We start from the raw sequence: 21,567 nt of genomic DNA on the forward strand, positions 1-21,567 counted from the left end.
AATTTGAAAGTGTCTGCAATTTTGCCCAGACATGATAGAAGGGAGTATATGATGAGAGCCCTGTCGATCAATTCGGCCCTGGAAACATTGTGCAGGGCTCAAGGGGTAGAATTTTTTTCAGCCTGGTCTGTACTTGTTAACAGGAGAGACTGCTTCTACAGGGATGGGATACACTTAAATAGAAAGGGTGCAAGAATGTTTGCTGGTGCTATCGAGGCAGTGTTAGGTGGGTCGGAAAACTGCTAGATTGGGGGATACAAGGACTAATAGATTAACAGTAGCCACTGGCAGGGGAGAAAGTGATTCTTGCACTGCTTCTATTGGAATGAGCAGCAGCCTGGAAAATAAGATGCAGGATATTTCAGAGACTGCTGGGAATCATGGGGGTACAAGTAAACACATGGGTTGTGTTAGGGTGGCTAGGAGGAAGAGCAGGTGCATGTATACTTGCGTGTACACCAATGCTAGGAGTTTAGTAAATAAATTTGATGAATTTGAGGTATTGCTCAAAACATCAAAGGCGTTTTTGTTGTTTAGGAGCATTAGCAACTAAGGCCATATTGCTCCGGGAATATGCGGTGGTCATTTCCTGACCTTTCTGCGTCCTCCGTATTTGGTGGTGACGGGCTCGAACCCCGGTCTAATCAAGAAGCGTGTGCTACGCACTGCTGCTCCTTCCCACCTGGCTACGGAGGCGCCTTCACATCAAAGGCAGATATTGTTGGGATTTCAGAGATGTGGTGTCACACAGATATAAGGAATGCAGAACTGGAATTTGGGGAGTACAATGTCTACAGAAAGGATAGGAAGGGAGGAGGGGTTATGCTATTATTTAAGAAACACAAAATCCAAGGAAGTGAAGCCAGTCGACATTGCTGGACAGTGCAGTGTCGAATCAGTTTGGTGTGGCATAAGCATAAGATTTAAAAATTCTGTGAAAGGGTTCTGCTCTTGCTGATAAGTTAGCCTTTAAGTTTGACAAAGAAAACTTGAGTAAAGTAATTAATTTGTTTCCTTTAAAGGTCATAACAAGTTGAGGTGGCATCCCACTTTAGCACATTGATTGCCAAGCTGGTTTAAGAAAATACCCTTGGGGCCAAAAAATATTTAGTAAATAATTTGATTAGCAATTCTAAAATAAATATTTTAATGTCAACAAAACATATCCCAGAAATGGTTGATGAACCTTCCACCAGTAAAGGAAGACAAAAAGAAGCCAAACAAAAACCACTTCCTATTCTAGCATATAATAAAGGAAAAGCAGGCATTGATCTGTGAGACTAAATGGGTTCATTATGCCACAATGAAGAAAGGAGATAAAATGGTAGAAGAATGTGTGTTTTATGTTATGCAAAACTGAAGTCCTTCTTTCTAGCAGCAGATGCTGCTAGAAAGAAAGGGAAAAGAGTTGGTGCTTATTGCCCAGACTGTAACCATCAGCCTTTCATGTGTTTAGAGTGTTTTGGTCAACACTAGAAATTTACATAATTTTGTAATTGTAAAATTTTATAATAAATAATCAGCAGTTACTCGCTTATTTTTTTTTCATCAGATGTATCACCAGCGGCCACGCTTTTCAAAAATAATTGTCAGCACTATACAGCTGATGTAACTCTGGCTGAAACAGAGGGTGGCAGCCATATATGTCCGACACAGTGCCTAAAACACCTGATTCTGTCAGGCATATATGGCTGACATGGCAGTCAAGGTGTTAAAAGTGGAAGTGACTTTCATATTTACATTTTTTTTTTTTTTTTTAAAAGAACTAATAAAAGTTGTTTCTTTGAAAATGATATATTGCTCATAGCAATGTGTCATTTCCAATGCCTTGTAGCAATGAAGATTAATAGAAACCAGTGTTTGTTGCCACAAGGAAGTCATGAATGAGAGGAAGACAATTTGGATGCAATCTACTTTAGCATCATTTTGCAAGAAGCATGATGCCTCCACAAATCCAGTCTTCAACTTCTATACACTGGTATATACACTGGTATATACACTGGTGTTCAAAGAAAGTGCATCACCCCTTAAAATTGTAATTGTCATCTGAATAACGTAAATATATGTCAGTATTTCTTACAGATTGCATCAGATAAGATTAACATGCCTAGGTGATGACGTAATTTTGAATCAGCCATTACTTTCAGCTATATAAGCACGCTCTGCAAGAGTTGCAGTCATTCCTTGCTTGTGTCAGGATGCCAAGTTACGTGCAGTTGACACCACGAAGAAAGAGTGCTATTATTGCTTTACACGAGGAAAGATGTTCTTCCAGTCATGCTGCTTATAGAGTGACTTGTAATCAGTCGACAGTGGGTAGATTTCTTTCCAAACTCAAAAATACTGGTTCTGCTGATAGGAACCGGACGCCACAAACGAATCTCTACGCCAAAACAGGACCACATTTTGAAGTGCTTATGCCATAAAAACTGTAAAGCTTCTTCATCTGAGCTGAAAAGAGAATGGGAAGAACATACAGGAGTGGTAGCAAGTGCAGCAACAGTCAGAAGAAGAAGCCCCTCACACAAAAAATGAAAAAAAAGGATTGGCTAATTTGATGTAAGGAGCATGTCAAATGGACCCCCGAGCAGTGGAAGTCAGTTATTTTCTTGGATGAGAAGAAATTAAACCTACATGGCTCTGATGGAAGACAAACGATTCACCGCAGACGTGGTGAAGAATACCATCCAGATTGTATGTGTCTACAGTGAAATTCCCTACCAACCAAATGATATGGGGGTGCATTTCGTATCACAGAGTAGGTCACCTGCAGTTTATAAAAGGTTCCATAAATGCCAATGGATACCTGGCTATATTGGAAGGCAAATTTCTGCCAACCATTAGAGACCATTTTAATCTACCAAGTAACTGCATCTTTCAGGACGACTCTACTCCCTGTCATCGGGCAAAAAGTGAAAGCAGGCACTTCTGTAGTCACTTTAGCTTCATTTCTGCATTAGAGGTTCAAGAGTAATGTGTTTACATTTGTTACAGGTGAAAAAATTATTGAAAGAACGGTCCATTACAACTCTTAGCTGGCCAGGAAACAGCCTGAACCTGAATCATATAGAGAACTGTTGGCATCGTGTGGAATCTGCAGTTGCCAGAAAGAAACCAAAGACCCTTCTTGAACTTGGCAGGGTTGTTAATGACAGTAATGGCAGTGTGCTACTGCAACAGGATCTAGATAATTTGGGCAGATGGGCTAAGAAGTGGCAACTGAAGTTTAACCTTGACAAATGCAAAGTACTGCATATGGGTAGAAGTAACCCCAGAGAAACGTACCAACTGTGTGGTACTACACTTAAGGTGGTAGAAAATGAAAAAGACCTGGGAGTAATTGTGCAGGCAGATATGAAGTTTTCTGAGCAATGCAGACAGGCTGCCAGCAGGTCATGGGGTTTTGTCAATGATATATACGAATTTTGCTAGCAGGGAAAAGGAGGTGATTATGCCTCTGTATAAGGCAATGGTCAGGCCACGCCTTGAGTACTTCGTACAGGTCTGGAGTCCTCATTTTAGGAAGGATGTAGATTTACTTGAGCGTGTACAGAGAAGGGCAACAAGATTGGTGAGGGGAATGAAGGGATCCTCATACCAAGAGAGGCTTGAGTTCTGCAAATTGCAGTGGCTGGAGACTAGGCACCTGCGCGGTGATCTGATTGAGGTGCATAAGGCCTTGAATGGGTTGAGCACGCTGAATTCTGATGAGATCCTTCCACTTGTTCAGATTACGAACCTAAGGGGGCATAAATTCAAATTAAGAAAAGACAGATGTAGATTAGATGTGCGGAAATTTGCCTTTAGCCAGCGGGTGGTTAATTGCTGGAACAAACTTCCATCTGTCGTTGTGGAAGTTGATAGGTGAATAAATTTAAGGAGGAACTGCACAGGCATTTGGAGGGAATGGTGTGATTTTTTTTTTTTTTTGGCTGATGCTGCATAAGCTCATACATTTGCTTTCTTGTATCACATGCCACTACTACTACTTCATTCAGGAAGCCATAATTCGTGTTTGGAACCACGAACTAACAGTTGATATTATCTTGTCAATGCTTCAATGGTGTGCTGTTGTCATCAGGGCCAGAGGCGGTTCAACTAAATATTAGTTTGCACCTGGTGAACTTTTCATGTTGTTTTCCATTTAAAATGATAAAGAGAAGCAAACTGAGGGCTTCTGATATACATTTCAGAATCTTGTATGTTGTATAAAGGTTGCAAGTGCTCATTTTGGAATATTTTGAGAGTACCTGTCAAATATTACTCAGCTTTGCCTTAACTATTAAGAAATATCTTGTTTATATTTCTATTTGTCATTAATGTAACATACCAACCAGAAAAAGGGTTAGAAATGTGAAATTCCTAGGTGATGCACTTTCTTTGAATGCCAGTGTAGATTGAGGGTGATTCACCCTTTAAGGGGTAAAGTGATATGCACATTTTATTTATATTTAATCAATAAAATTGTAATTAAACTAGTTTATTTATCCAAAAATTGAGTTTGTTGCACAAGTTTTGGATAAATCCCTAGAAACACTTATCAACATGTGAATCTATTGCTCTGTATACATTGAACTTATAAGGAACCAATTAACAACTGACATCATAGGCCCACATGTATAGCAAAAGGAAATACAGTAACTTCTCAATTTACGTGAGGGTTATATTCCAGAATGTCTCACACAATTAAAATTCACGCGTAATGTACATAGTCACATAAAAATACAATAATAGGCCTATGCAAATAACTCTTGCATCTAGCTAAGTTTACCCCTACCAGTACATACCACTTGTTTTCTTTAGTTAGAAAAACTGGGCACTCCAAAGAAAAATGATGAGCAACTAAAGAGATTCATTCATCTTTATTGATTTATATTTTCTTACTGTACCAAAAAAAAAAAAAAATGTTCGCTATAACCAACATATACAGTACAATGTAAACAACAATTGAGAGATTGGGGTGGAGGGTGGCCTTATGCAGAATGATGCAGATCGTTATGGTCAGATTCAGACCAGATAGTTCAGGGTGAGGGTGTTACGCTACCAGGGAGGTGGAGGTTCACTTGGCTGCTCCCTTGGAGCAATTGAAAATGAAATCTAGAGTTAGTTCCTTTGCACATTGCCTCTTTTCACATAACTCATAGTAGCAACCAAGTTCTAGCGTAACTTGACTTTGAACTTTAGAGCTTCATTCAAGATTAGAGTCTTCATCAGCTAACATATTTAGGCCTTCATCTATAAGATTTAATGCTTGCGGCATTCCTTTCACTGTCAGGCTGCGTTCTTCTTTAACCTCTGGGCTTTTGCTCACTTTTGCCCCCTCCTCTTGAATGCAATGCTGCTCAATGCAAACAGATCTTCATTTGACAATTCTTGATGATGCGAATCAATTAAATCATCGATATCAGTTGCCTCCACTTCAGTGAACCCTATCTTTTAGCAAATTTTAAGCATTTGTCTTTGGTTTGTGCATAATCTTCATCACTTTCAGAGCCTTTGAAGGAGTTGCTAAGATCTGGACATAACCTATGCCACAAATTTTGAATACTTCAATGCAGCATCAATGAATTTTAAAGCATCTTTTATATTGAAGGCCCGCCAATATTGCTGCACACACTCATCTTTTCCTGGTCGGTCTTGTCAATTAGATCAGCCAGAATGTCCTTTAAATACTGAGCCTTAAAAGATTTAATCACATGTTGGTCCGTAGGCTGGACTACTGAGGTATTTGCCGGAGGAAAAAACAATCTTGATATTGGCTTGTGGCATTATCAAGAATAAGAGAGATGTTGAACAAAATTTCTTCTGCCTTGCAATAACACTTCCAATTCTGGTTACAACTGAGATTCAAGAAATTTCTAAAAATAACAGCAGTCATCCACTCTTTAGAGTTTGAGTACCAGTACACAGACACGTACAACCTGTCGTAACCTTTAAGAGCACGAGGGTTTTGATAGTAGTAAATGCACACAGGTTTCAGTTTGACCCTCCATATTAGATCAGATTATTAGAACTTCCATATCAGAACATAATACACCAGATTATGACCCACCAAATAGAAGTGTTAGCCAATCTTTTGCTGCCAGGCACAGTCTTTTCAACAATGGAAATATAAGTGTGATCAAGGATTTTTTTTTCCAATAAACCTGTAAAAACGAAACATAAACCTGTTTCATCAAGGTTCAATATTTGTTTGAGTATTTACTCACTCTCCCCCATGGTGCTTTCTGTAAATATGATTGCCACACATTATTTTAAATTTGCGTAATTTAAACATGCATAAAGTAAGTAGTCACTGTACTATATTTACTTAATCATTTACTGATACTAATATTTACTAAGATATTAGATAATGAAACTATTCTGCACATTAAATGAGTATGAGAATAACATAATTAAATATTTACCCTTGTAACAAGCTTTCCCCTTTTATTGAAGCATAGATACCTCCTTGATCTTATACCTCTTATTGTTACTCCCATCTGGCCTTGAACTGGAACAGAGTGAAAGCTAATATTCACTGGAAATAAATGAAACATATAATGTGATATATCCTTTGTTAAACAAAAATGTTTCCATAATTATACAAAAACTCAATTGTATGTGTTATACTTGATTATAATGCTGATCAGTGGCATTTGTTATTAATCTGGAGAGGAGGCTAGTAGCTGGTACATCTAATTTGGGGTTCTACAAACTTTCATTGACCTTTTTAATCTGCTACTTTCTAAATATTACCCCATCATACTGTTGATTTTTTAAAATAAAAATAAGTCATGTTGCCAGAATTCAACACCTGGCAACTATTGCTAGTAATCATAACCCGTATACAGTATTTCCATGGGGGGGGGGAGGTCTGTCGCTCAGCTGGTAGTACACCTTCGAGAGAGAGAGAGAGAGAGAGAGAGAGAAAAATGTGCTAAATAGTGCTAGCATGCTTGAAACTTCAGAATGAAAACAGTAGTAGTAGCAGGAGAAAATTATGCAAGAAAACAAGCTCATACGGCATCAGCAAAAAAAAAAGGCCATCACTTCTCCATCTCCACTAGCAGTTTATCTAGTTCTTCCTTGAATTTAAGGAAAAGAAAAATATAAAATTATAATTAAAATACATTTTTTTATCAATCAATCAATCATAGTATTTATTTGTTAAGATGATTGTTGTTAATATGTATTTGTCCTATGTAAACTATAATATTTATAACCATTATTTGAAAAATAGCGAGGAAGGCTACATATTTGCTTTATATATTTTTCTTTACATTTTGCTAGTTTTAAAATTTCTTCTCCTTCCCAAGAACTTTGAATTTTTTTTTTAAATTATAAAATTGAAATCAAAAGTACTTACCTTAAATTATAAACCAAAAATGTATAAAATTTTATAAAAAATAACCATATCTTAATAAAATCAGAGGTTATTGACTGTACTTTGCGATATCTTAAATGATTATTACTGTTTTTTTTTATTTATTTAATTTTCAAAATTACTTCACTTTAACAATTCAAAAAAAAAGAAAATTCACTATTACAAAAATAATATGGCATAGATAAATTAATACATTATACATGTAATTTAAAACAGCAAAGAGAAAAAAGATTTCTCAATTTTCATTTTTCTCTTGTTATTATAATTAATTTTTAACCCATCCATTATATTCCAATAAGAATTAAAAATACGTAAAATCAATAAATTGGCAGTTTTTTCCCCTCTCTTGGGACAAATTATGGTAATATTGGGAAGCAGGACTTGAAGTTCTAAATCGGGATGGTTGGCCACCCTGCTGCCAACCTTAGTATCATTTGCAGACTTAGATATTAAGTCTGATATACCTTCATCAGTATCATTAATAAATATAGAAAACAGCAGTCAGCTCAGCACTGAACAGGGGACTTTGCAAATAACATTAATCCAAAAAGAGCAGTGCCCACTGATAACTACTGTCTTCTCCCACTCAACCATCCCTTTATCCATAGTAGCAATTTCTCTTAATGCCACATAGCTCCAATTTGTGCAGTAGTTTTTTTTATATGAAACAGTATCAAAAGCTTTCCTGAAATACAAATATATGACATCAAAATTATTTTTTTTGCATCCAGTTCTTTTGTGACCATCATAGTATCCAACCAGATTGGTCAGACAAGACTCTCCCCCCCTAAGAAACCCATGCTGTGTCTGAAGTATAACTGCAGTCTTACCTAGATTGTCCTGCATTACTTCTTTAACCACGACTCCATTATTTTCCCTCGAACAGAAATTAAGCTAACAAGTCTGTAATTACTTGTGTCGGCCTTTATGAATTGGGGATACATTTCCCCATCTCCAGTCTATGGGGACTTTCTTTATTGCCTCTCAATATAATTGAATAGATTACCCCCATCCCAGATGCCTTTCTTATGTTTAACTTCTTTAAAAATTATCTCTCTGTTAGAGTTTGATAAACTTCTAGCATCTATTTCCCTAAAAAATTCTTCATGTGTGAATATAGATGCGAAATACTCATTCAGTTTTTCAGCAACCTGAGCAGCATCATCACCAGTCAACATTGATATCAAGTGGACCAATGTGATTCATTCCTTACCTTCTAGCATTAACATAAGTAAAGATATCTTTACTGTTGTTCTTTGCATCCTTGCTAAAGATTTCACATAATGTGCCTTAGTTTGCCTAACCTCCTTTGTGACTTAATTAGAAACTAGTTTATTATTATACTCACCAGATGTCACACCATGGGGCTCACATCTGGTGAGTATGGGCTTGGCACACCCAGGATCCTGAGCTGGATATCATCATTCTTCGTTTTCTTGGTGATTCCCTTCTACTTCTGACCCTTGCTCTCTCTCTCTCTCTCTCTCTCTCTCTCAAAAAAAAAAAAAAAAAAATTATTTTTTTGGATGGTGCAGCATAAGCCTCAGGCTTCCTTGCACCATATGGCTAATGATAATATCTTCTATAAGCTTCTGTACTGCGTGATAATTTATATGCATCCAATGCATTTTTCTTCTCTGCCATGTCTCTATCTTTATAAATAGTCAAATATAAAATTTTATGAAAATCCATCTACTACAAGTCAAGTTGCTTCATATGGATAGATGGACATGGTGAAGATGATAGGTACATTACTAGGTTTACCTGATTTCCAGGGACAGTCCTTGGAAAGGTGCCTCACAAAAACTGCAACTCATTATGTTTTTAAAAGATTGCCCTTTCCCAGTTATTATTTTATACATTACATAACAAGCTTTCTTGAAATGGTCTGTTAGTTGTCTGACAGACCATTTCAAGAAAGCTTGTTATGTAATATATAAACACCTTTCCGTGTAAATCAGGGCACTTGGTAAACCTAGTAATGCACCTATCATCGTCCCTGATTTCCGGGGAGTCCTTGGAATGATGACTCACAAAAACTGCAACTCACTGTGTTCTTAAAAAAATTGCCCTTTCTATTATTTTATACATTACATAACAAGCTTTCTTGAAATGGTCTATGTGATATATATATCCTCTTACCACTACCATGGATGTATTAGTGTGAATATCAGTGTCATAGGTAGGTATTACAAATGAGGTGTTGAACCACAGAACAAACTTTGCCTTTAAGAATTGTTGTGGTACTGCACTGCTTTCAAACATGAATGTTTGAAACTAGTAGGTAATGGCAGATTAACCTTCTAGAAATCACATTGCTTGCCAAAAAGCTAATCTGCTATTTAGTAACTGTCTGAACTGGCACAGTGACCACTGCAATAAATGGCAGATTGACCTATCAAAACTAATACAAGTGGGGGGGGGAAGGATGTTGTTTGTTGAAAGTATACAATACCACTGAAATTCATTGTGACGACTTTTGTGTAAAGACAGACCACTGCATTTACTAAATCCTTTCCTTTTAAAACAGCTTGTATTCTATGTGGAATGGATTCAAATAAATCTTGAAGAGGAATATTGAAACATCCTTCATGGAGGAACATTTGAAGCTCCTTGAGTGATGAAATTGGAGGATATCTGCTCACTCCCCTCACCAAAAATGCCCACAGCAGCTCAATAACATTTAAGTCTGGTGATTGTGCATGCCATGAGAAATGTTTAGCCTCAATTTTATGCTCCTCCAACCAAAATGTGACACTTTTCACCCCAGGGGCTCATATCTGGTGCTTACATCATAGGATGCATATTAGTAATTAATCTTCTTGCTACTATAGCAAAACTGCAACACCCCAAATCAACAGTGGCTAATGGAAGTGTCAAGGTGCTATTACAGACAAGAAGCATTCAACTAGGACAGTACAAATGGAAAGCAATCAGAAGAATTTCACATAAATCCCATCAGGATACTGTCAAACATGGTGTTCAGAAAGGCAACATGAACTGATGTTAATACAACAGGAATCTGCAAATATGACAGCATCAACTTGCCCCTGGTGCACAACCTGTATTTGATCCCTGGAATTATTAGAAAGTTGTGCTAGAGTGAAAAATTACAGTACACAATTTTCAAATCTGACTGCCATGTCTGGGTTAGCAGATGTCCAGAAAACATTTATCAGAGTATGTCATCCCAAATGTGAAATTTGGTGGAGGTGGTGTTACATTTGGGATTGTTTCTTGTGCTTTGGGCTTGAACTGTTGGTCATTCCTGGAACAATAAATGTCATATGACATATTGACATTCTGTAAAATTCTGCCCTATGCCGTGGAGAATCAACCTATGCACGGTATAAGTACTATAGGTTCTAATACCATTCATGCTTGAGGTTTTTATTAAAAAAAATCATTTTCGTTTCAGTTTGACAATGAAATATCACGCTGAAGGGTGCCTCCGTAGCCCGGTGGGAAGGAGCAGCAGTGCGTAGCACACGCTTCTTGATTAGACCGGGGTTCGAGCCTGTCATCACCAAATACAGAAGATGCGGAAAGGTCAGGGAATGACCACCGCATATCCCGGAGCAATATGGCCTTAGTTGCTAATGCTCCTAAAAACCAAACAACAAACAAACAATCACACTGAAGAATATATATTCCTTTCATATAATCTCTTGTTTAAAAATTGGAATAGTGAATGAATCTGAATTATTCATTTGCCATGAATAGTGTGGAACATTTGAAAATTTCACTTTTCAGATTGTTATCCAACAACCTTTGGGAGTAAAAGATAACCCCTCCCCCCATAAACCCTTGTTTAAACATCATAACATTTTTACAAATAGCATTACTTCCTGTTATGGGTGGTCTATATATGAACTGGGACTGAATCTGGGTTAAGAAATTCTAATTTGGACTACTTAGGTATTGTAGAGTATTGCATTTATATTTAAATTATTTTCTTATTGAGTTGTATTTTGTAAACATTTTCGGTTTCAACTTTTCTTTCTGTCGCCTTTTCCCCCAGCTTTATTTATTATTTATTATTATTTTTTTTTTTCCCTGGGATTCCTTAGGATCGCCTCACATACACTATAAAATTCCGTGTGAATCGGACCGTAAACGCAAAAACTTGTAAGGAAAGAAGCAGTTTGCAACGACATAAAAGTCAGACAGATTCAAGGCCGTAAACATGGTATGTGGTTATTGATAAATAGTACTTTATTTTCTCGCTAGATGGCAATTGCAACTTGTGAAGACGAAAAATAGGCAAAAATATTTGCAGTTTCAATATGATAAAAGTTGCTAACTTATTTATACTTTTTTCAAACTTTACAACACAACAATGGGCGCAACGCGAATCCCAATTTGGATGGAGTTCGAAATTTACCTCTAAAATATCGGTACTTCTTACAATGACCATTGTAAAAGTATTTAAATATGTATTAATACATACAGCATTTAAAAAGGTTTTCATTTGCCATGAAATTTATCCCTCGCATTTTCTAAACTATTTTTAAAACAAACCCGCTTCAGATTTGAACAAAGAACGATGTGGGATGCCTTAGCTCTTCCCCTAGTTGAACTACTAAATGTATTGTCATATTTTTCTTTGAAAACATAACATAATTGTGCAAGATATATTAAGTCTCACAGTGGCATCGAATGAAAGATCCCATTCCAGTTAAAAATTATTTAAAATCAGTCTTAAGGCTATGGCGACATTTGGGTATGATTCTGTTAAATTTTTCGTATAGATGTACTGTAATATTTCTAAACACGTTACGTTAGTAGAATAAAGTATAAGCTCTACTTCTAGCAATTTTCAAGTCGACTCCAAATGCTCTTGGGTAACTAGACATTAAGACGCGGTAGGCTCGTTGATAGAAATGCGGTAAAGACGCAGATGATATTTATTTAGACGTTTTGAGCGCGGGGCCCCTGCTGTAAACAGTAAAGGGACCCAGCACTAAATCCTAAGCTACTCTGCTAATAACATTAATCCAAAAAGAGCAGTGTGCCCATTTATAACCACCCTCTGTCTTCTGCCAATCAACTATCTCTTTATCCATAGCAGTAACTTTCTCCTAATGCCACATTGCTCTAATTTGTACAGCAGTCTCTCGTGTGGAACAGTGTCAAATGCTATACTAAAATCAAAATATACGATGTCAAAATTATTGTTTACATCACTTCCTTTGTTACTGCTTCATAGTAGCTAATCAGATTGATCAGACAGGATTTCCCCCCCCCCCACTAAAAACCCACGCTGTGACTTCCAATATAATTCCATTCCTATTAAGATGGTTCTGCAATACTTCTTTAACCACCGACTCCATTATTTTTCCTGTAACAGAAATCAAGTCTATAATTTATCACGTTGCCCTTTGATTCCCCTCCCCCTTGTGGATTGGAGAGACATTTGCACACCTCCAGTCTATAGGAACCTCCCTTGAATCCAATGGGCCACTCAATTGTGGCCAAAGATTTGGTTATCTCTTTTGCTGCGTCTCTTACTATAACTGGATAGATCGCATCAGTCCCACGTGTCTTATTTACTTTTAGCTTCAGCAATTTCTCTTTCACGTTCTGATGTTCCCATCTCCAAAAACTTCTTCGCGCATGAATGTAGGTTTGTCAGCACCCTGAACAGGATCGTCACTAGTTATGCTATTCATATCTTGTTCGTCCCTTTCCTTCTATTGTTAACATTAGTTCTTCGCCAAGGACTTCTCATGATTGCAGACTAGCTTGCACGTACTGTAGGATGTCATGATCCCTCCTAATTTATAATCATCCCATACATTTTTTTTTTTTCTCTGCCATTAGTCTCATCAGTTCATACGACATCCATTTAAGTCTACACCCTGAATTATATCTCTTAGTTGGCGAAGGAAGTGATCACAGTAATCTGTAATTACTTAAGCAAAATCCTTTCCATTTATCCTTAGCAGTAGTTATATCTCTATATAGCGCCTACATCAATATATTATGATCATTGCTACGTAGAGTCACTGCTGATATGAGATAGAGTACTACTTTCTCTCTATGCCTCTGATATATGATGACCAAACGCCCTGAATTTAGAGGATAGTCTTGTTTCTGAATCATTTTGCACTGTTTTCGCTTACTTCGTCTTTTTTATATATATAAGAACTATGTTTTTGTTTTTATTTTTAACCGTATAGCCTAAGATATGTGTATAACCATAACCTACAAGTCCCCTAATAGTCACTATAATTAGCGAAGTCATACTTAATCAAAATGTCATTACTGCATAAGGCTTACATTGAAAGGCACGTCAACTTGGGGCTAGCGCCTCTCAATATATGCCATTAACATGAGCCATCTGTTTCTGCGAGTTATATGCCAGTCTCACCTTATTAATATATACTAAATATAGTATACATAATAGCTTTAAGATAAATTTTTAAGATTAAATTTAAGTTAAGAATAGCATAATTTTCTAAACGTGCAAAATATGAAACTCGCAATAAAAAAATCGAACGGCTGACTAGCAAAATATAACTGCTAGCCCTACAGATAGCTTTACTCTTACATTATTAGAATATTTACACGAGTGTTTCTGTAGCTTAATGGGCAGGAAAAGGCAACAGGAATAGTAGTAGCGCCTCAATTTCCCTCATAAATTGAGGCGCTACTACTATTCTTGTTTCCTTTTCCTTTTGCCTGTTTCTTGGTTTTTTTTTTTTTTTTTTTTAATTGCGAGTTTCATATTTTGCCCGTTTAGCAAATGATGCTATTCTTAACTTACATTTAATCTTAAAAAATTATCTTAAAGATATTTAGTATATATTAATAAGGTGAGACTGGCATATAACTCGCAGAAACAGATGACTCATGTTATTGATGGCATATACTGAGAGGCGCTAGCCGCAAGTTGATGTGCCTTTCAATGTAAGCCTTATGCAGTAATGACATTTTGATACTTTTGATTTGTTATTTTGTTAATATTTGATTAAGTATGACTTTGCTAATTACAGTGACTATAGCTTAAGCTATACAGTTAAAAATAAAAAACAGTTCTTATATTTTAACAGACGTATGTAATGTTTAATCAAAGCTGATGTCATTAATTCGTCCTGACAATTTTACTTTTAGTTGTTTATATCATTTATATTAATATATATTTTTATCCCCCCCCTATATATTTTTCTGTTATTGTTATTTTATTTCGTTGAGTTCTTTTTCACTCTACTGGTTTGCCGTGCTGCTGGCAAATATCTTATTTTAGCTTATTGTAAGCAACATGTAGTGGATTGTGCTTTTTTGCTGCCACCGATGTTAGCTTTTCTACAATTTTTTTCTTATATTTTGATTACTTTTTATCTCTCTGATTAATTGGAATATATATATGGACTGATTTTCAGTCAGGAGAAGAGCGAAGTAATGGTTCTAAAGAGGAGTGGCGAGGTTGACGGATACATTACAAAGACAGAGTAATAGCCAAAGAAATAAGTAGAAGGATACAAGCGGGTGGGAATTTCTATAGGCAGACAAGAGATCTGATCTGGAACAGGAACATACCACTGAAGTGTAAGAAGGCTATATATCAGGCCAGGCCTATTACAATACCAATTCTGACATATACATCTGAAACTTGGACTATGAGGAAAAAGGATGAAAGCAGAATTCAGGGGGACAGAAATGAGATTTGTGATGAGCATAGCCGGAAAGACAAGACGCGACAAAATCAAGAATGATGTGATTAGGGAGAGAATTCAGGTTGAAAAACTCCAGAATAGGTTGAAATGGTTTGGACATGTCAAGAGGATGAACGAGAGGCGTTTGCCAAGAAGAACGTTTGATTTACAATTAAGGGACAAAAGACCAAGAATGAGATGGCAGGACATGATAAAGACCGATGTCATTAAGAGAGGAGGAAATTGGAGTGAAATCAACGACGGAGAGGGCATGGTGGCGAGTTTTCATACGTCGATCCGTGGAATAGCGAAACGATGATAGATGATGTATTTATATCTTTTTTTGCAGTAGTAGTAGTTACTTCAACTAATAATAAATAAACTTTCATAACGGGTACACATATCCTTAAAACGCGTCCGCGTTACAAGGAGGTATCTTGCTTTTTTGATTTAGCAGATCTGGTATCTTTCACGAGAGTAGTTCAAATATTAATGAGAATTTATTATTACCGATTTATTAAGAAGCACAGGGATGTGAAACACTTGTGATCGCAGCATCAGGTTGTTGTTGAACGACTTAGACCATATTGCGCCGTATATATTGTCTAAAAATTTGTCCGCGGACGATTTGCCTGTTTTATTGGAGAAGAACCCGAGTTTCCAGGGAGGAAACCATGCAACCTCTCCTGTGACACTAATTGAACCACGTTCTGAAAAAAAAAAAAAAGAAAAAAAAAACTCAAAATTCCTCGCGACATTGACGTGCCTTTTCCCACTGTACTAGCTGCGAGGGAACATCATCATCATGTGGAAGGATAACCCGTTATCTCGTATAAGCATGATGCAACTTGTTTAATCACTACTTAGCATTATATCTGAAAAGGAAATGCCAAGTTCTGTAGTGTGTTTTGTGGAACGCATTATTATATAAAGTTATTTGTTGAACGAACACGTGAAACCATAAGAAAATTTTAACAGACTTAACACTCAGTAAGGAAATGAAATCAATCAGAAGAGCATATAACCAAGATCCAGAAAAGTGGCAAACGAACATGGTCAGTGAACGACTAAATATGAAATCTGAGGCCATTAAAAAGATTAATGGCCCTGTTCGAAATGATTGGAGGATCTCAGTTTGTCAGCAGGTCACAATGACTGCTGCAATGGATTGTGGAAGACTTTCTACTCATTCCTGGTATAAAGCTGATAGTATTGTGCGCTACCCGTTCTTTAAAGCATTCAAGAACTACCTTGGCCTTAAAGCCTAAAATTAATGAGCATCACAATAAAGAGTCGACAAAATATGAATCACAAAAGGAAGAACCTTACTACTGTCCATTTTCTGCTGGGATGGGGGAAGGGGTTCTTAAACTTCAGAGAACTGAGATCCCCTTTTAAATTTAAAAGAATAAAATGATAAAAATAAGATAAGAAAAATACTACATCCTACACTAAAGGTTGTAATAATTTAATTTTATGCTGTGAATAGTCTTGTTTTTAAAAATATATATATCTATATACCTAATAAATTTCAAACATAACCTCGCGGATTACACTGCTTCTACACTTGGGGGGGGAGTCGATCATCATTTTAGTTCATAGTAAATCATGAAGTAGGTGAAATGGCATCGTTTTTATCACATCTCATATTGTGAATGCCTTCACAGCGAGTTGTCCTGCTATTGCACTAACTCCAAATAGGCAACGCTTCGCCAGTAGAGAAGACTAATGTTACTTATTTTCGGCAGATACCACCACCCAGACAGCACCGTTTCTGAGTTTGTTGGCTTCTCATCGGTGGACGGGTAAATACCCCGGTGATACAATGAGTGACAATCCAGTTACGAAGTTTAATTCCACAATATGAGAGATGCCAGACGGTGTGCAACAGTAAAGTACATACTAAAAAAAAAAGTAAAGAAGTAAAACAGTAAAGTACTAAAGAGAGTTTAGTACTTTAATATTGCACCCGTCTGGCATCTCTCATATTGTGGAGTTAAACTTCTTAACTAGGTTGTCACTCGTTATATCACCGGGGAACCTACCCACCCACCGATGAGAAGCCAACAAGTTTCGAAACAGTGCCGTCTGGGTGGTAGCATCCGCCGAGAATAACTAACATTAAGCGTTGCTTATTCGAGTGCAATATTAGAGCAACTCATTGTGAAGGCATTCACAATATGAGATCTACCAAAAAGATGCTTTGCACTAACTTGTTCTGTAATAAATTTCCCCTAGTCTGAGACTTTCAGCCCTAAACCCTTTTTAGTTAAATTCGCTGATAAAAAAAAAAAAAAAAAAAAAAAAAAAAATATATATATATATATATATATTGAAGTTCAAAAATTTATTATAAAAGTTAATTTCAGAAATGTAAGTCAGTATTTTAATTAATAATCGAACATTAAGTGCGAATTTTTATTATGGGGTACTTGTTTTATAGATATGCTAGAAATCAAGACCACAGGAATGGATAAATAAGATTTTTTTTTACCTTCCCTTTTATCTTATCCGCCTGGCTTTTGTTTCATTCAAATTCATCTGATTAGCAGCATCAAAAAGTATTGAAATACCCAAAGATAACATCCCCCTCCCTCCTTAGCATATGAACAGTAAACTTTAAAGAAATTAATAAGTGAAACAAAAACAGTTTTCACTTTAACTGCGGATAGGTGGTATCTGAGTAGCTTTGTTGCCATAGAGCTTGTGCTAACCATGGCTCTTGTCGCATTTTTATAAATGCGAAAAAGCGAGGAGCTAAGACTCGATAAGTGCCACCAGCCATAAAGTACCTTTAACCTGGGAAACGCATAAAATGGACATGATAAACTGTAACCTCGCTTCGATAAACGGATCAGGTATGGGGGCCTCGTGGAATTTATGACCTCCCAGAGAGCTCAATTGATCTTTGGGCCCTAGGCCTCAGCGCTGGTGATAGTTGACGTCCAACACTCCCCCCCCCTCCCAATTCTTTCAGAACAACAACTGATAGAACTGTATCATTATTATGGTATTTCAACTGTAAGAAATCCCTTTTTAAGCGCGTTAGCATATGCCTATTGCTCTCACCATGTCTGTCCGTCCACCTGTAAGAGAGGAACTACCAGTATACGGATTTTCATGAAATTCTATATTTAGTTCATATAGAAAGATTTATCGAGTCAAACCAAATTTCATTGAAATCTGGCAGTTATTTTATTTTGTTTTAATTTAATTTTATTGTTTTGCCTCTCCTATACAATTTGTACGGAAAAAAGAAATTCATAGATTTATTGCAGTATTGTTAGACTTTAGACAGTTCCATGCACGCTTCGCCTGTATCGTTATGTTGTAAGACTCTCGACATATAAAGAGACTTAAAGTATATACTGTATGGGAAGAGTAGCAAGTATTATACAGTTGTAATTAAATTGGCTCTAAGTTTCGAGAATAAACTATAGAGTTCTATAGTTATTAATTGATAAATAAATTGAAGATAGCTATATTTACTTTTCACTTCGGTTAATTGCAGGGGGGACGATTAAATTTGCCTGAAATGTAGAGCATTGCGTACATTACCTAACTTGTAATAGAAGTACGAGGTTTAGACGCCTACTGGTCAGGCGCGCGGGGAATAAGTACACGTGCCTTGAGTAACCGGGGTTCACGTCCGTGACTTCTGAATACGATGCTGTTTCTTGTATTCTATCTATCTTGTAAACTCCTCTGACTGTTTGGTCGTCCCAGAGTATAAACAGAAAATTTATTTATTTTATTTACTTAATAAAGAAGTTCAATCAATATTACATCTTCAGCGTATGTTTCGTTGACACCTCGTAAGCTTTTAAGATCAATCATAGCATCTCTTGCACCCTTCACCCTGACCACAGAAATCTATTCATGTAGATCAGTGGTTTTCAACCTTTTAATAACGGTACCCCTAAGTAATTTATTTTATTTTGCGGCACCCCTACTCAATCTACTCAATTTTCTGCCTGTTAGATCTCTCTCTCTGTCTGTCTGTATGTGTTATATGATAGTTATTACAATAATATAATTAGAAAAATTACATATATATAGGTACTAAGTAAACATCAATTATAGATCACCACAAAATTAAAAAGATACTGTACACCTTTTTATAATGAAATAAACATATAAATTTAAAAAATAAGTTTAAGTAACTTAAACCCAAATTACGTGGCACCCCGGTTGAAAACCACTGATGTAGATTATAGACGAAAGTATATTTCGTGTATCACTCTAGAACGAAAATTCTTATATAGGCCAAATTTTCAACTTGTCTTCTGTTGGTCTTTGGAAAATTTTCAGATGTAGTTATGATTTTCGCTGACCCCCCCTTCCTCCATAAATCGCATAAATGAAAGTATGTTTTCACATTAATTGACAAGAAAAACGTAAATTGCTACCAGATTTCCAACATATATTCCCTTGGCCCCTGGGATGGATCTAAGCTCGATTTCATAGCATTCCATCCCCACTTTGCCGTAGAAATATTACTATAAATATGGAACAGGAGCCCTGATCCATTGCACAATTTCAATGCTTACGTAGAATATTTTTGGAATCAATAACAAATTTTCCTGCCGATGGGATGCCTTAAGAGTAACGCACTGCGTTCATTAACTACTTATTTTGCTTTTCGTGTCACTTGTAAATGCATTTTATCTTTCAATATTTGTATTTTTAGTAGACACTGACTGCAGAAAGGTTTCCATTATTTAAAATTATTCAGTCAAAGTACTATCTTTTAAGGGGCCTCGTGAAATGTAGTCTTCAGTTCAATATTTAAACTTCTCCAAGTTGATTAATGTTCTGCTGTCCAGTTTTACTCAAATGCTGGTCCACGAAATTTTATTGACATCTGCCTTGGGTTATCGAACGTACTCTTAAAGAGCACATGTTCTCTTTTAAAAACGGTTGCTGCCAGAGGCGTAACTATAGTCTCAGGACGTGGGGGGGATACATTAAAAATTATGAACAGATAACATATTTAAAAAATAATTGTCCAAGTCTGCTTCATATTTTCTAAACTACTTTTAAAGCAAAGGTCAGCTTCAAAGTGGCGGAACAATGCGAGAGTTTTACCCCCCCCCCGCCCAAGTTACGCCACTGGTTGTTACTTTTGTGCTCAATTTTATTTATTTTTTTATTATTATTATTCAAATATTCTATTAGCAGCATGGTGCGCAAGGTGGTTTTTTCAATGGGAAAACTGCCATGGACACAATTCAGCACAGTGGTTAATTAGTATAATTACCCCAATTCTTCCGAATAACCAAAGATCCATTAAAAAAAAAAAAAAAAAAACACATATCACCTACACAAACAACTCCAGAATGTACAACTGAATAACAACGATCTGTGAATTTCGTTAAACGTGGACAACATGTTTACCAATATTTCCTTAGACGAAACAAACACCATAATACAGCAACAAATCGGCCAAATTATCAACACAGACACATTAACCCCCAGAAAATATCCTGGAATTAATTGATCTATCCGTTGGTAAAGGCTGCTTCAAATTCTCCAAAATCCTGTACAAACAAAAAGTCGAACCAAGCATGGGCAATTCCCTCCTAGAGATTTCGTTAAGATCCTTCAGATATTAACGAAAGCATCTGAAGACATAGCTTAGACAATTTCCCTCTAAAACCCATATACTGGGTAGATACACTACCTAATACTGTACATTCATGCATAAAATTTGAAATAGAAAAAGACAATAGCATATCATTCCTAGATCTCTTGTTAAAGAAACATAATAACTCTCTCTTACTAGAAATATACAGCAAACCAACAGACACAAGATGTATTATGGAGTTCAATTCTAAACACCCCATTAACACAAAAGTAAGCATTCTTAAAAGTTTCATCCTTAGAATCCTTATCAAGCACTCAACACAGAAATCAACAGAATTCCCCAAACATTAAAAACAACGGGTATCCACGAAAACAAAACATCTCAACACGCAGGCATCTAAACAAAGAACCAGAAAAAAAGAGTACATCTCGTATGTCCTCCAAATTAGCGAACAGATTAAAAACATAGCCAAAAAAATATGGGTACCCCCCCCTCCCCAGTTCATCCCTGACGAAGAGCTTGCTTCCAAAAATCATATATTGTACAAACCGGTAGAAGATTGTTCAAAAGAATTAAAGAACATCAATACAACACAGCCCACGGCCAAATAACAAAATCGGATCTAGCTTTCTATGCCTGGTTGTTGTTGTTATTTGGATTTTAGGAGCATTAGCAACTAGGCCATATTGCTCCAGGGATATGCGGTGGTCATTCCCTGACCTTTCCGCATCCTCCGTAGTTGGTCACGGGCTCGAACCCTGGTCTAATCAAGAAGCGTGTGCTACGCACTGCTGCCCACCTGGCTACGGAGGCGCCCTATGCCTGGTGCAAGGATAGAGTTGCCGCCATTACGGTATTTTCAAGTATGTCCGGTTGTTTTGCCGGCAATGTTTGCTAATAGCTATTTTTTTTTTTTTTTTTTATCTAATTCAAGACTAAACCTTAACAAATAAGAA

The 21,567-nt window shown here is 36.6% G+C and overlaps 1 protein-coding gene across 1 annotated transcript in view; it reads right to left on the bottom strand.

Annotated features, from left to right (window-relative positions):
- LOC150089669 (fibroblast growth factor 18-like) overlaps positions 1-21,567 on the bottom strand; it is a 186,896-nt gene that overhangs the window by 3,133 nt on the left and 162,196 nt on the right. The window contains exon 4 of the mRNA XM_090368727.1: positions 6,408-6,520. Within this exon, the coding sequence (XP_090224853.1) occupies positions 6,408-6,520 (113 nt within the window). The remainder of the gene's footprint in view (positions 1-6,407; positions 6,521-21,567) is intronic.

This window comes from Mastigoproctus giganteus, chromosome 2 (genome assembly GCF_048544385.1).
Source record: "Mastigoproctus giganteus isolate SK-2022 chromosome 2, ASM4854438v1, whole genome shotgun sequence".
In the NCBI taxonomy this organism is placed as follows: Eukaryota; Metazoa; Arthropoda; class Arachnida; order Uropygi; family Thelyphonidae; genus Mastigoproctus; species Mastigoproctus giganteus.